The sequence below is a fragment of the Perna viridis genome, chromosome 14 (assembly GCF_037379345.1).
Source record: "Perna viridis isolate PV_CMFRI_1.1 ecotype Kerala chromosome 14, ASM3737934v1, whole genome shotgun sequence".
Classification (NCBI taxonomy): domain Eukaryota; kingdom Metazoa; phylum Mollusca; class Bivalvia; order Mytilida; family Mytilidae; genus Perna; species Perna viridis.
The window spans coordinates 4106323-4122487 of NC_142458.1; the positions used below are offsets into that span (position 1 = coordinate 4106323).

Below are 16165 nucleotides of genomic sequence, written 5' to 3' on the forward strand. Positions count from 1 at the left end.
TTACGAAAAATTGCTAATATCATATGAAACTGAATGTGTTAAAATATAAATGTGAATCTGTTTGTATCCACATATTTTATTAAATTGACTGTTCTGTGTATTCTGTCTATGTATTTGTCTTATTTACATGTATGTACATGTTTGTATTTGTTTTTGTTGTCCTCTTGTACACCCACTGTGTCTGAGGCTATCAATAAAATCAGTCAAATCTTATCTATAATGGGATCACTCATTACCATCAGCTTTTAAATTAATAGACGTCTTGACATGAATACATATGTGAATTGTGGTTCGCAATTTGGTTACCCACACACATACCTCCCTTGCTTATTTTAATTTTATTTCATATCTTAATTTTGCTTATGAGGCAGAATGGTTCTCCCAACCTTCGCTTATCTGTCATATCGAATACATGATATGTTTTACTTTTGTTGTAATTTGATATTACTTAATTGATATAACTTTTTACGTGCAGAATTAACTCTGCATTATATGATTTTTGAATAAATGACCCTTTTCCATCAATTTAATTTCTTATTTACAACAAAACAAACTCGGGCTCTGAGCTTGTGTATCTAAGTTTGTAATAAAAATGATGTCTGTCTGTCTTAAATTATATTTGCATGCATGTACATACATAAATATATATTTATAGTGTTTCCCCTTGAAAGTCTGCAATTCTTGTGATTGTTAGGTGGGCTTTAATTGGCGCTTTTTCATTTTGATTCATTGCTGCCCGCTTGATTCATTATTTGGTAAGAAAGAGAAAGTGTAAAATATTTTTTTATGGTTTGGGCAAAACTAATTAATTTATTCTCATTGCTTTATTCTTTACAACCTACGTAATTTTTCCAAGTCCGATCTAACAAGTACTTACACAAGGAATTTAAGATCGGACTCGAGCTTGGGGTACCAGAAATAGCGATTTCCCTAGGCCTACATTCGGAACATTCGGGATATATTCGGAAGTTTTTCCTAAACATCTTTTTAGTTTTTGTAGCCGAAAGGGTGGGCGTTTCTGTTGTTGTGAGTGAGACTGTTGCCCGGGATTGCTGTTAATCTATTCCACTTTCCATAGGCTTCAATGTTTAATTCACAATTTTCAATCGTTTCCTGGTTTCTAAACTTCAAGAATCAGCATGTTTCTTCATGCATACATAATGTAGTGTGTTAGCGCTTCTCCGCCTAGCTAAGCTTGTCGTAAAAGGCGACTAAATAGTTCTGAGAGCCCTAGCCGGGGGCTATGGCGCTTTGCCCAAAGAACAAATGGATTGTGTGCCACACATGCTGGGGTTGTCAGGCTATAATACGGAAAAGAGAAAGTGTGAAATATTTTTTTATGGTTTGGGCAAAACTAATTAATTTATTCTCATTGCTTTATTCTTTTCAACCTACGTAATTTTTCCAAGTCCGATCTAACAAGTACTTACACAAGGAATTTAAGATCGGACTCAAGTTTGGGGTACCAGAGATTTTCTCTTATTATTGAATTTAGCCACAGGAGGCTAAATTGCTTGACCCTACCCACTTCTCCCTATTTCCAGTGGCAATCAAAATTTCTCGACCCACATTGTCCTTGTGTCCCGTCCCATTTTTCTTTTCATCATCCACTTCATGTTCATCGTCTGAATATAGCTGAAATATTGCTGCTCGGGCGTTAAACCCCAACAAACAAACAAACATCTCCGCCAAGCACACAGTATTAAGGGGCTAGGTTGATGAAAGGTTTGCTCAAGTCAGAATAATGTGTCTGAGTGAGGTGGTGTGCTTCATCTGGTTCAGCATATTGGGCTAGTACAAAGGAGGGTCAGTTTGGTTAGTCAATTGATCTAAATCTCATCCTGAAATGCATGAAATATCTGCCATAGGATGTTAACGCATAATCAATATTGTGCCAGCTCACAATCCACAAAAATGGCGTAGGGAGTTAATGGTATTGGGTCTTTTCTTACAATTTTATTTTTAGTCAACAGACCTTCAATTCTTTAATATACAACTATTTTAACCAAATCTATAAAATTATAAAGTCAAAAATACATATAAAGGATTAATAAGAACTGCATAAAGTATTCAGCTGATACTTTATATTCATGGTGACTGTAAAAATTTAGTACTATCATAAATTTTGCAAAAACGACATTTAAAAGAAATTAGCCATTCCTGTAGATTGGTAGAATTGGATTGGATACAGAAGTTACAGTTTTCCTTTTTGGCCTTAACAACAGCATCATGGGTATTGGTAATATCTCACGAACAGATTCAGTCAACATTTTCAATATAATTTCTAAACCGATGCGTAACATGGACACAGAGTAAACAGAAATAGATGGAAACATCAAAATAATAATACTATGTAAACCTTATTACAATTTCTAAAAACAATGGACATCATCAACTCATAACAAAACTATGTTCATTACCACTCACTAGATTACCCACTATTCTAGAGGATTGTAATGAAATTTTTTCCAGCAGTCCAAAATATAAAAGTTCATACTATGTTTGCCTACTGTTATTCCTAACTTTTTCCAAATATTGATCGTCCAGAAAATCACAAAAAAACATTTTCTAAAACTTAAATATATTAATAAAGGTTTTGATTTCATTAGCATTGCTGGTATATTAAAGGATCACTCAGTTATAGTTACAAAAAGCCAATGTCTTTAATTATAGTGAATTGTGCAAAGATGTGTACATTAAGGAAAATTTGCCAATATCTTGAAATTGAAGAAACTCAAAATTTATTTATGGTCCCAGCAAGGAATTTGTTTTGGTCCTGCTGATAAAGCTGCTAATAATATTATTTTTTGTCGTAAATTTTATATTGAAATTCTACAAAAAGAAATAACAAATTCTTCAATATTCCAACTGAAAAATTTTAGAAAATGAAATTGTGAACAAACACAAATTTGTCGCTACCTCTTTATAAGCTGAGCCTAGTATCATTGAAGTTCCTACTATGTACTGGCTTCCCAAACTTCACAAATCACCTTATAAATATAGATTAATTTTTTCTTCAAGTCATTGTTCTACTACTAGACTTTCTATTTTACATACTAGTGCACTTAATACCATAAAAAATCTGATTATAATGTTTTTGTAACAAATCTTATGAAAATAGTAATAATATAATAGGACTGTGATCACACCAAAGTGCTTTAACTCCACTGCATTTTTTTTGGGTGCCTATCCCAATTCAGAAATTTCTGGCATCTGTATACCTGGTCTCTGTATGTCTGGCCTCTGTATGCCTGGCCTCTGTATCTCTGGTGTTTGAATGTCTGGCATCTGTATGTCTGGCCTCTGTATGTCTGGCTTCTGTATGTCTGGTCTCTGTATGTCTGGTCTCTGTTGTCTGGCATTTGTATGTCTGTCTCTGTTGTTTGGCCTCTGTATCTCTGGTCTCTGTATGTCTGGCCTCTGTATGTCTTGTTTCTTTTCACCTTTCATTTTTGAGCAACTCTTATGTTGTACCTTTGTATAATGATGTTTTGGGGCCAGCTGTAGCCTTCCCTGTGGTGTGAGGACTTTCTTGACATTCATTGAAGACCAATGGATGGCCTTTGGCTGACATTTTCATCTTGTTGGGGTTGTTGTCTCTTTGACATCTACACTATACCTATTCTTGTTATTTGTTTTTCTATTTCTTGTCATAGTGATTCACGATCCTAATAAGTGGATAAAATATTCTTACATTTTTACTTACATGTAAACATATTATAGGGCAAACAGACTCTGGGCAAAAAAGTAATGGGGTGAAAAAGTACTAAGGCAAAGAAGATTCAGGGCGAACAAACATGGATTGGGTAGTTAGCTAGTCCAGATGATAATGACTTTCTCTGAGACAATTTTATGTAATCTGACATTTATGTCTCACTAGACTTTGAGTGAAACACTGGCTTGTTTTCCATTAACTGGTACAAACCAACTTTCTCTAAGTCTACTTCGGACTTTCAGTTTGTCTGGTTTGTTGCCTGAGAACAACTTGGTATGAACCAATAATGTAACATGAATTTGTGGTTCAAGTGAAACTAATGTATAATGGCAATCACTCTCACTGGGAGTGGGGTATCTATGAATAGTATAGGGAGCTCAAGATAGGGGTGTATTTAGAAAGCCTTATAGAGATGGAGCCTTACAGCACAAGAAGATAACTGTACTTATAAAATGTGTAGAAATGATTTTTCCTATCAGGAACAGTTTCAATTTTTAAAATAAAATGAGCACCTTTTTTTCACAGCACCTTTAGGTTTTTGTGTATGAGTATTTTAGCCTTGGTTCACATTGGTTTCATCGGTGATATGTAACCTAAATTTATACAAGCAATAGAGGCACTGGATAGGCTTACACTCTACATGTCATACATGCCAAGAAATGTTTGTGCTATTCAAATGAATTCAAACATAAAAGCATAAATTTGCAACCCCATTTCAACTCCAGCAGGGCTTGAGGTTGTCTGGCTAGCTATTTTTGTTACTTGTTCCAAAGTCTGAGGGACATGGTATATAATGGTAGGGATCTGTCTGTTATGCTTTGTGTATGCAACTTCTCTGAATCTGCTTGACCTATTCTTTTTATATTTTGTATGGTATATTTTTATACCAGCATTTTGATTTTTTAAACTTTCTTTGAGTATTGGGACTTACTTTTTTTCAGCTTGTTTCAATAATACATGATCTTGTGAACACAACTTCTCTAAAACTGCTTAATGGATTCTTTCGATATTTGTCATAATGAAATAAATGTGTTGTTATGAAGTGTAGATGTGTAACCACCTTCTTGCTTTGTGTAATTTTGTGATTATTTTCAAGATGATTTGACAATACAAGACCTTGTGGATGCAACTCCTCAGAAACTCATTCCTTCCGATATTTTACTCTATCCACTGAAACAATAAGTGTCTTCTCTCATTAAATTAATCTGCCACAAGAGGGGGCATATAGTCATGTATAGCTATCTTGTCTTGACTTGGTGCCATTCTTTGTCTAATGGAGTATGGTGGAATATAATTCCAACCTCTTATATTGTAGGAGTACCCTGTTTTGAATGTTCTTTAATTGGTGTATACATGTAAATGATCATTCATCAGAATTAATCATCAGTTTCTGTTGCTTCAGACATTAAAGGAGTAAATCAACTTATCACATAAGGTTATGTGTAATTATGAGTTGTTTAATTATAACTAAATATGTTTATTAACAGAGGTTTCGTTGTATTCAGTTTGACGCTATGGAAGAGATTCACAGGAGAAGTGAAGTTTCAGATATCCTGGGAATGCCAACACACATACTGAAATATGGTACCATACAGAATTCTGGTCTTATTTTTCTTATCATTCCAGGTAATTCTGTAGATTTTTATACAGATATGTAAACATACTGATACTTCGTCTTGATGAAATGCAAATTCAAAGGGGTCAGAATTGGCATACACTCCCTTTACATTGGGAAATAATAAAAAAAAAATTGCTTGAAATATTGATTTTTCACAAATTCTACCTCCCATAATTTTCTTGCCTCACTTCACTTTGGTTGGCATTTAGATATGTTTTTCCAGAAAATCAGAAATCTTGAATGAGCTCCTGTAAGTGTTAAGTGTAAGAATCAGGCAATGAGTGGAACATCAATTTTTTTTCAGTTTGGTCTTTTTTGCCTCAAACATATTCAGTACACCTAGAAAACAACTGAGAAGCTATTTAAATTTATCATGCAGTTTCTGTGACATAGATATTTTTGAATGCTTATGTAATAGAGTATATTAAGTGAAATTTTAATGGTAAGGAGAGGCGGAGTGAGCGAACAAGTCCCTTTCTTAACCAGTAAAATTTCACTTAATATACTCTAACTAGCTTAGAATGTAACCTTATTATTAATGGGCTGGCATTCAGGAGTGCAATTGTGACGTCACGACTTCACAACATGAATGTTAGGTGCCCATAATTGCTGTGAATTTTGATCTTGGAGACGACTTACTGAATGATTTGAATGATGAAAAAGAAAATGTTACGTTATCATAGTTGTTGAACACCCCAATGCAACAATTTGTTGTAGAAGAAGTTACGAAGACAAATATTGATTTGTGAAAGGCCAGAAAAAGATGGATTTAGAAATATGATAAATTTTGGATCATTTTTATTTTCTTCATTTTATATTCTGAAATAAAAAGAGAGTTTCAGAAAATGTGTGACTATTCTATTTTCATTTGTATGTATTTCAAATCTGAAAGTGCATTTGTCATAAAAAAATTTACAATGAATTCAAATGGTAATTTTAGATCTGTCAATCAATGTTGTCACATGGCACCGTTCTCATGACATAACCATTGAAAAACTTAATGATTGAGTGGTGTTCTATATAGAGCCATTTCTCTACTCTGATTGGTCTAAAAATAAGGTGATATTCTAAATAGGAAAAATGTGCAGGAAAATTTTCTGAAAATTTCACTGAATTTGACCTAATCAATATGTTAAAAAGGCAAACTTTACAAACACATTGATGGTTATTTCTGGAGGTTATAAGACATAAATACTTGGATAATGCCTTAAAATCAGTGTTTTTTTGTTCATGTGCCACACCTCACACCTTATACACATTTTGCCTGATGCTTAGATGGAGGAGTTCTTAATTCACTGATTTAAAATAATAAGAAAAAAAAAGAATTATGGAATCTTATACTGCATTTAGCTTTAAATGATACTTCTCTTAATTATGCTCATTTTTTACCACATTTTAGCTCATCTGGCCATAGGCCATATCTCCAAAACTGTAAGGTTTAGCCAAATTCTGACATAGGGTTAAAGTGTTCAGCATGATGAGATCTATTTGTCAAATTTTCATTTAAATCAATTAAGCCATGTTGGAGTTATTGTCCTTATTCCATGTTTTTTTTGTATTTTTAATGTCATTTCTTTCAAAATTCTTCTCCTCTGACACTATGTGTCCAATTAAAACCAAACTTATTATGAATGTTTCTTAGGGTATTCTGCACAGAACTGATGTGGGGATTTTTGATCTGTTGAAAAAGGTGGCTGCCATTACTAAAAAAAAACTTACGGGTTAGACAGAAGTTTTAATCATATACATTCAAAAATTATCAGGTTAAGCCAAATTCTTTCAACACTTGAGATTGTCAAATTTTCAAACCAATACATGAAACCCACTTAGTGATATATAATTAGAAATGCAGTGAATGATTCTGTTTATCTAATGACTTGTTGTAGCTCATGTATGTCTCCTTCTGAAGATCTGTTCATTCAAAGTAATACTGATGCACATTTAATTGCCTAAACAATGGTCTCTTGTGCATGCTAATCAACTTATCGAACGTTGCATCGGTCAGGTGGGCGGGTAGGGAAAATATTTTGTAACATTTTTTGTCTGTCCTTAAGTCTCTGTCCACATTTTTGTAAGTGCAACTTCTCCTAAACCTTTCAAGACATTTTGATGAAATTTAATTTGAAGGTTGGTTCATGAAGAAATATAATAACTATCAGATGACTCCAAAGGGAAGTAATCCAAATTAAGGGTTTTACATGTTAAAACCGCCTTAGCACAATCCTCCTAAACACCTCAGGGGATTTTAATGCAATTTTATAGGAAGGTTGAGTTTCATATGTAGATGTGCATGCTGGAATATAATTACTGTCTGTGGACTTCAAAGGGAGATAATCCAAATTAATTTTTTTTGTTTGTTTTTTTTTGGCAAAACCTTGTTAGCGCAATTTTAGGGATTTTGATATAATTTTACAGGAAGGTGGGGTATTATATGTAGATGTTCATGAAGGAATATAATTCCTTTTTGGAGGACACTAATGGAAGATAATCTTCATTCAAGGTTTTACATGTTAAAACCTTGTAAGCACAAATCCTAAATCACTTAAGGACTTTTATGAAATTTCATAGGAAGGTTGGGTTTCATATGTAGATGTTCATGAAGGAATATAATTACTTTCGGAGGACTACAAAGGGATATAATCCAATTAAGGATTTTACATGGTAAAGCCTTGTAAGTGTAAGTCCTTCTAAACTGCTCAAGGGATTTTAATAAAATTTAACAAGAAGGTTGGATATCATATGTAGATGTGCATGAAAGAATAAAATTACTGTGGATGACACCATAAGGATATAATTCACCAAGTGTTTTACATTTTTAAGTCCAATCAAAGGGGGTGGATATTTCAAGCTCGCAGTATTTCTAGTTAGAGTATAATTACAGTGTAGGATGAATATCCAGTTAATATTGTTATTGAATTTAACTGCAAATAAACTTATGGACATGTTTTAAATTTTTGAAAAAAGTGTAATGGAACAAAATTTGTAAATGTGTTGTGAAGTTGGATTTGCAGTATGGATTGACATTCAGTTGATACTTATTAGGAAAAAACAGCTCTAAATAGTGTAAAAAAAAATGCAAATGTATGATCACAGTTTTAATGTGCATTATTTAATCTTTGTTCATGCTACAATTTTCACAAGAATAAAAAAACCTCCAGTGCTAACAAATATCTAGTGGCTGTGATATTAAATTTCTCAGCAACTTTATATCACAGCCACTAGATATTTAATTTGCAACTTCGAGTCCAATATTGTTGTATGGAATTTCAGGTCTGTCACACTTCTACTTCCTGTTTACCGACCTAACGGCGACCCAGCCATTTCTGTCTTTGATCCATTTTTTATGACATTTCCAGGCATTTTCATACTCTGTAGCTAGTTAGTACAAGCTATATTTATTTATCTCAATGATTTTGGGGTTTCCAGTATTGAAGCATAATTTATGGATTTCTCTGATAGATGGTAGCCTAGGGGTATTCATTTGGTATTTACGATTTCTCAAAAACTACTAATTAAATCTTAATTTTAGGGAATGATAGTTGAGTGATGCCATTGTGCACCTCTTTTTAGATTTTGATCTGAATGAATTTTTGGTTTGTTTAAGCCCTTCTCCGACTCAAATGAGCCACCCATTCTGTTTACATAATTTTTTTAAACATTTGATAGAGATAAGGCATCAGTGATTTCCTATTTATATACGGGACCTGAAACATGAACGGCTCAAAATCATTCATCATTCCGTCAAAAATGGCAAAAGTAATGAGTGATTGTTTGATATATAACCTTGGTTCCCTTTATTACTCTTTGACCTTTTGAACATGGATGCAGAGTTTTTTTTAAATACCCCTTGCTTTGGGTGGGGCATATAGTAATTATGTTTTTTTCCAACCACAACTCTTTTGTTGCAGATCTCAGCTACTTTAATATCACCCACTTGATTTTACACAGAATCTTTATACGTCAGCCATTTATCTTGCGATTTAATTTCAGGTTGAAAAGACATCAGTGTTCTGTTTGTGATTCTGATTTAGATTAGCATCAGATTTATATTAGAATCAAGAAACACATGATATGGCAGAAAGTTTTTGACATGGATTTATGGGTGTTCTTTTGTGAGACTCACAACTTGTCTCTTTTACAGGAAACCCTGGCATAGCAGAATACTATGATGAGTTTATGAAAGTTTTGTACAAGAATAATAACTACTGTATTCCAGTATGGGCTGTATCACATGCTGGTCATGTGACCATTCCTAAATCTAGAACTGTCAACAATTTAGTTATAGGTAATCAAAATTAAATTATGTTTACTTTTCATACCAGAAAATTGATTATCAGACAACTTTTTTGTGCTTAGTAATTTTTCATTCATAGTTTCAAAATTTTATAAGAATGTACATTGCAATATCCACTATAAAACGAAAGTAGGGCAGTATATGGTGAGACCAAATAAAATTATACCTCTGTTTCCTGTAACCTGATCGACTCATGCCTTGTCCCCTGACTGAAATAAAAAAGAACCACCAAAAGACCCAACATTTTACAGTCAATTTTCAGTTTCCATAAAGTGTGGGTGGTTAATAAGATGTTTTTTAGGAAATTTGGGAAGAAAAATAAGTGAATAAAATAAAATAAAATCATAACGTGACCTACTGATCCATTTTTTTCTGACATGTAACAGGAAACAAGAGGTATAATTTTATTTGGCCTGATATTTATCATTCTGCCCGTTTGTTACAGATAATCCTTTGTTTCTTGGTGGATTGATTACTTAGTAATTACCAAAGTCACCTCCAATTAAGAAATTTGATCAGATTAAATATAGGGTTTCTTTTTAGCTTACTTAGTCGATTAAGTCCAATATGGTACCCATTCTGTACTAGTGCATTTGTATTTCCTTTTATGCATCCTTGATAATCTTCATCTGGTTTTAATAAGGTTTTATTGATAATAGGCTTATATATAATATGTAAGATATCCACTGTAAGCAAGTTTGTTGGAGTTATGTCTACTTATTACAACAACAGCAGCTTGTATATTTCGGCAACAATGGTCTTATATTATTCAACTAATTATTCAGTCTTAAGTCATACATAGAATTGGTGGGAGTTTTACAGAAGTTATTTTCCCCCAGCCACAGTGCCTGTGATGTCATAAACATAAAAATGGCGGGTGAAACTGAGACTTTATATGATAGAAAAAAGCCAATTTCTCTGTTATGCCTGTTCTTTGCGATGGTAAATACTTTGCACAGTTACTTTTTTCCATTATCTAAATCAATTTAACTCTACTTGTAAAAATCGCTGGTTACTAACTTTTGTGGTTTAGGGAAGAAACACTAGTTTGTGGATTCTTGAATTCATGGTTTTGAAGTTTTCAGTATACATATCAATTAGATTCTCCTTTTCATTGGGAATCAAATTTCATGGTTTTGCCTACAAACAAAAGCCACGAAAATTGGTACTCAATGTACAATAGTACATTCACAGTATTATATTCCAATATATATTATTGGGGAAATCATTCTGTCTGTATGTCTTTTTGTCTATCCACATTTCTTGAAAACACAAATTTAAGATATGTACGTCCTAAACTGCTCAATGGAGCTTGATAATATTCTATGGGAAGGTTACGCATTATATGTACATAACTGAATATTATTGTTTAAGTAGTTAAAAGGAAGGTATACAGTTTACAGGTTTACATTTCAAAATTTTATAAGTACAAATTCTCTTAACCACTTAAGGAGTTTTTGTGAATATTTTATAGGATGGTTTTTGCATTATGTATTTGTGCATTTTTAAAGAATATGAAAATTGCTAATGAATTCCAAAAGGAAGTAATCCAGCTTAAAGGTTGAACATTTAAAATATCACTTGATATGAAGATTGGGGTATTCTCCTTGTGTGCTACACGTGAAAATCTAATTCTGTGTAGTATATTTAATAAGCTTTATTGAATGTTTCAGAGAAGGCATCATACAGTGTTTGTACTTTGGATGGACAAATTGAACACAAATTAGCATTCATCACTGAACACATTCCTTCGGATGTGAAACTTGTTTTGATTGGCCATTCCATAGGATGTTACATGATACTTAAACTCTTAGAAAACCTTAACCCTCAACAAGTTCTGAGATGCTTCATGCTCTTTCCAACAATTGAGAGAATGGCTATATCACCAAAAGGACAAGTAGCAACTCCAATGCTGAAATACTTACGGTGGATGGGGACTATAATTGTACAGTGTCTTTCTTATCTTTCACCACATTTGCAGTACAGGATGATTTTATGGTATTTTAGAAACATGACGGTACCGGACTGTATATACAATGCTTCAATGTCATTATTTGATCCATTTTGTGTAAGCAATGTCATGTATATGGCCAACATTGAAATGCAAGCTGTTAAACAACTTGATACTGGCTTGATTCAAAAACATTTACCTAAATTGAGTTTTTATTATGGTTCTGATGACCATTGGTGTCCCAAAACATATTATTATGAGTTTGTTGAAAAGTTTCCACATGCTGACACGCGTTTGTGTACTGATGATCATGACCATGCATTTGTATTAGAGGGAAGTCAACAAATGGCAGACATTCTTTCATCTTGGGTGAAAAATGATTTGTACAAATTAAAGGAGTAAATTTTTGCAAGATTTGTTTTTAAGAGTCTCCTCCATTGAAATGATATATGATTGATTAAATCTATTTTGTGGTGTAGTGGCAGCTTGCTTAACATATTAAAATGCTTAAGTTCTGCGTTTGGATCTCAAGCTGCATGATCTATCGGATCACACTCAAGATTTTAAATTTGGTAGTCACTGATTCCCTTAGAGTGTGCAAAGTTAGGGAACTACCATTTGATTTTTATGGGGAGGCTAGGATCAAATTTGAAATAAAAAGGCAGGATTGAAATTTTACGCAAATTAAAAGCAAGGACAAGCCATAAGAAAAAATAAAAAGGCTGAATCTGGTGTTGTCGTAATGTCTTTTGTTTGTATTAAAAAATACTGACAATTAAAACTTCTTAAATTTTGATATAGTTCAATCCATTTTTAGTTTCTACCCTACCAGACCCTGCCAGTGGGAATAAAGGGGGGAAAATTTGGTGGTTATGGCCCTGCCATTTGGGAATAGGGGCAGAATGTGGTGATTATGGTCTGCCATTTGGGATTAGGGGGTAAAAAGTGGTGATTATAGATCTGCCATTTTTTAATAGAGGGCAGAATGTGGTGATTATAGTTCTGCCATTTTTTAATAGGGGGGGGGGCAGAATGTGGTGATGGAATGGGAAGCAAAAAGTGGTGATTATACAATATGGCCGTGCCACTTTGGAGTGTTGATAATGCAATATGACCCTGTCATTTTGGAGTCGCGATTACACAATATGACCCTGCTATTTTGGAGTGGTGATTATGCAATATGGCCATGCCATTGGGGCAAAACAAGACTTGTAACAGACTTTTTCTTTGTATTTTAGAAGCACAATTTTAAGTAAAACTTAACTGGATGGATCTCTGTTGAATTGTGCCATGAAAAAGAAGTTCAAAATTGTTATAGTGTTATAACTTTAAAAAGTGTGGAAGTAAGGAGCAAGAAAGGGTACAGATCCATGAGATCCATACACCTATACTTGAGGTATTACCTGGACATCAGGGAAATGCTTGTTTTTGGCCACTCATTTTTGAAAAGTTCCAATCACAATTCCCAAAAAGTTTCAGCTTTCTTTTTGTGGGATAGAAACTTGCAGTAAGAAGAGACTCAAGTACAGACATTGAATGGACAACAACAAATAATGATACTAGTGACAGCAGGATCCCATAATGCAACTGTGATTTACATTATTTATATTAGTATCTTAGGTCAAACATTTAATTACAATCCAAATTTAGAGCTGTATATAGCTTTAGTTTTGTGTCCATACTTTCCAAAACTGTTCTTAAGTTTTGTTGCCTGCATAACAGATTTTGATGAAATGTTTATGTATGGTAGCATCTTTGATCTTTGACAACATAAATTGTGTGTTTTAAAAAGATTCAGAGAAATAAAACATTTCTGGAACTATATGAATAAGGGGCAAAATAGGACCAGAAACGGGCATTTTCCTGATGTCTGTACAATAAAAATTGGTATTAAATATCTGCAGCATGAACCCATGGTACGCCTATCCACAAGAATGGAAAGTAATGGAGTTTTTCTATCACATATCTTATGTTGTGCAGAAGTTTACTCTTGCAATACATGGATTTTTGTACCATGTAAAGGAGATACTTGAGTATAAGACTTCAACTGTGTAAAGTTTGAAGTGAATTGAAAGAGGGCTTTTGAGTTTACATTGTAACATGTGAATAAATATCCCATAAAAATATGACAGTCTCATTATTCCAATTTTTTCCCAAGAAGTATAGGGATTGGATTGTCAGTCCATTACAACAAACTATTGTGGAAAGTAAATTTTACAAGGGATTTTCAAGTTACAGTGTAACATGTGAAATCCTTTACAATATATAGAGAAATCAATTACACCAACGCAAAATACAAGAATTTCACCAAAATGTATACAGATCTACAAACAAAGTCGAAGTAAATCAAACACATCATTTCCAAATTATGAGATTACTTAAAAATTTTTACCTTCCCCCTTTCTTAAATAAAGTCTTCGGAAACAGAAACTAAAATCTGATTTTCTCCTAAAAGTATAATATAGAATGGAAGACCATCATAACAAATAATTAAAAGAACATCTTTGAAATGATATCACAGGGTGCTATGTATATATTTATACAATGAAAGGCTGGGATTTAATATTTAGGTTGAGATTTGTGTAGTTCAGGAATTAGGGTCAGAAGGGTGCCCAAAAAGTATGCGTTTTCCATATACTCTGTTTGTAAGTTGAGTGCAAGTGAATTAATCTCTTTGAAAATATACTGTAATGGGAAAGCATGATTTGACAAAAAAATGTACTCTGCCACCTAGGATCAAACCCTAGACACGCCAGCAACAAACTGATTCGGCTAGAGAATTAATCCTTTAGCCAAGTCCATTAACTAGTTATTTAAATCTCACTACCTACTATAATGCAGGTAGGTCGTCCTGCCACAATACCACGCCATGTGCACTTATCATGGAAGACTTGGATTGATTATGGGAGATTATTGAATTAAGGACAAAAATCCTGTCAAACATTTTGAGGTTTTTGATTTATCAAAATACTTTATGTCGCTGGAACTTCCCTACTGTTTTTGAGCACTTAACAAAAATAGTCTAAATGTAATTGCTTTTATATCATTCAATACATTTTTTATAACCTGAAAATATATATTTCTGGCAATTATTCAGAATATTCTGCAAATAGAATTAAGATCTAGTCTTCAAATGAACAGAAGATTTGAGGGATTCCTTTTTGCATGTTTAGTAATAAATTAACATTAAAGGAATGCACTTCTTGCAGTAATGTGCCAAGAAGCATTAAGTGTGCTAAGCCTGTACAGTTTAATACAATTATGAGTCGAAATCTCCATCCTATCATAATTTTTCTCATTAATAAACATGAAGTGAAGAGCAGTGATTTTAACCAAGTAAAATTGGTGTGAAATTTCAATTTGATAAAAAGTGTCTAGTTACGAAAATCTGACATCGATGAAGGAAATTTGATTCTTAAGCTGAATAAGTTCTGTTTGAGTATAATTACAGTGTAGGATATAACTCTGTTGAAATACTTTTGAATGCGATTGCAAATAAATTTTTGGGCAGGTTTAAAAAATTGAGAAAAAGGTGAAACAGAACATTCATTTTTTGCCTAAAATATATTCAGTTCTTCTAGAAAACAACCCAAAAAATTATCTAAATCTGTGATGTCAACTGCTTACACGGGGAAAAGGTGCAGGAAAATTTTCCTGCCATTTTTTCATAGTTCATTTCTATTAAACTGGACGAATCAATATCTTAAGAAGGCAAACTCTGCAATCATTTTATTGTTTTTCTAGGGGTTATAATATAAAAAAAAATTGGATACTGCAATAAAATCTTCGCATTTTGTTTCTTAATGTGCCACACCTTCTACACATTTGGCCTGAATCTTAGACAGAAAAGTTTAATTCCAGTGCAAATATAGCACTGAATCAAGCTTGAAAGGTGCACAGTATTATGTAGGGTTTGACCTCTATGATTGTATCAATGTATACCCTGCAAAGCATTTTTTTCTAATTGCTTACTGATATCCTGTTGATTATCTGGTTCCATTCTCCACAGAGGCATTTATGTTGCTTTAACAAATCGTGAGTTTCAATATGGCAGGTCATTGGTAAGTGCTTCATATACCAATTTCTTGGGCTGGAGATTATAAAATATGTGTAGAATATCATGTTATCTCAGGTAGCATTTCTTATAAAATTCCACTTTTCAGAGACGTGTGTAGGAAAGGTTTGCATATTTATTTCAACTTAAATACTGGCAATTTTTCTTCTGCTTCATATCTAGTCCTGATCCTATTCATAGATAATACGGAACATTTGGAATCGAAGCTTGTGACAAATGTATTGATTTTGACTTTCCAATCTTCCCGTTTTTAAAGGCAAAAACCAACATTCCCACAGTAAATATTTCACGTTTGATCAGTTATGTACAGACTTTCTTTGGGTACTATCAAATAAGCATATAAGACGGGTGTGTTTGACATTTATTGAAGACATCACTACTTAAATACAGCTCTGCTTAAGAACCAGGCTTTAGAAGCTTATGATTAATGATTTATGCACTTCTTGTTAATTTCCATTTCATTTCTGTTCTAAGAGAGATAACTCTCATAAGCTCTTCTAAATGTGAACTGT

The 16165-nt window shown here is 33.1% G+C and overlaps 1 protein-coding gene across 8 annotated transcripts; it reads left to right on the forward strand.

Moving 5' to 3' along the window:
• The first annotated feature begins 948 nt into the window (after window positions 1-948).
• On the forward strand, window positions 949-12371 carry LOC148597792 (lipid droplet-associated hydrolase-like). Of its 8 annotated transcripts, none has more exons than XM_088560982.1 (5): window positions 950-1026; window positions 2167-2353; window positions 5203-5341; window positions 9475-9618; window positions 11301-12371. In XM_088560982.1, the coding sequence occupies exons 3-5, from the start codon at window positions 5230-5232 to the stop codon at window positions 11978-11980; spliced, it is 936 nt and encodes a 311-aa protein (XP_088417108.1). In that variant the 5' UTR covers window positions 950-1026; window positions 2167-2353; window positions 5203-5229; the 3' UTR covers window positions 11981-12371. The 8 variants fall into 8 exon arrangements, with proteins under 8 accessions (XP_088417113.1, XP_088417108.1, XP_088417112.1 ...); XM_088560983.1 differs by lacking the exon at window positions 950-1026 and adding an exon at window positions 1033-1815; XM_088560987.1 differs by lacking the exon at window positions 2167-2353 and having other exon boundaries at window positions 949-1026; window positions 5221-5341.
• Window positions 12372-16165: the final 3794 nt, after the last annotated feature.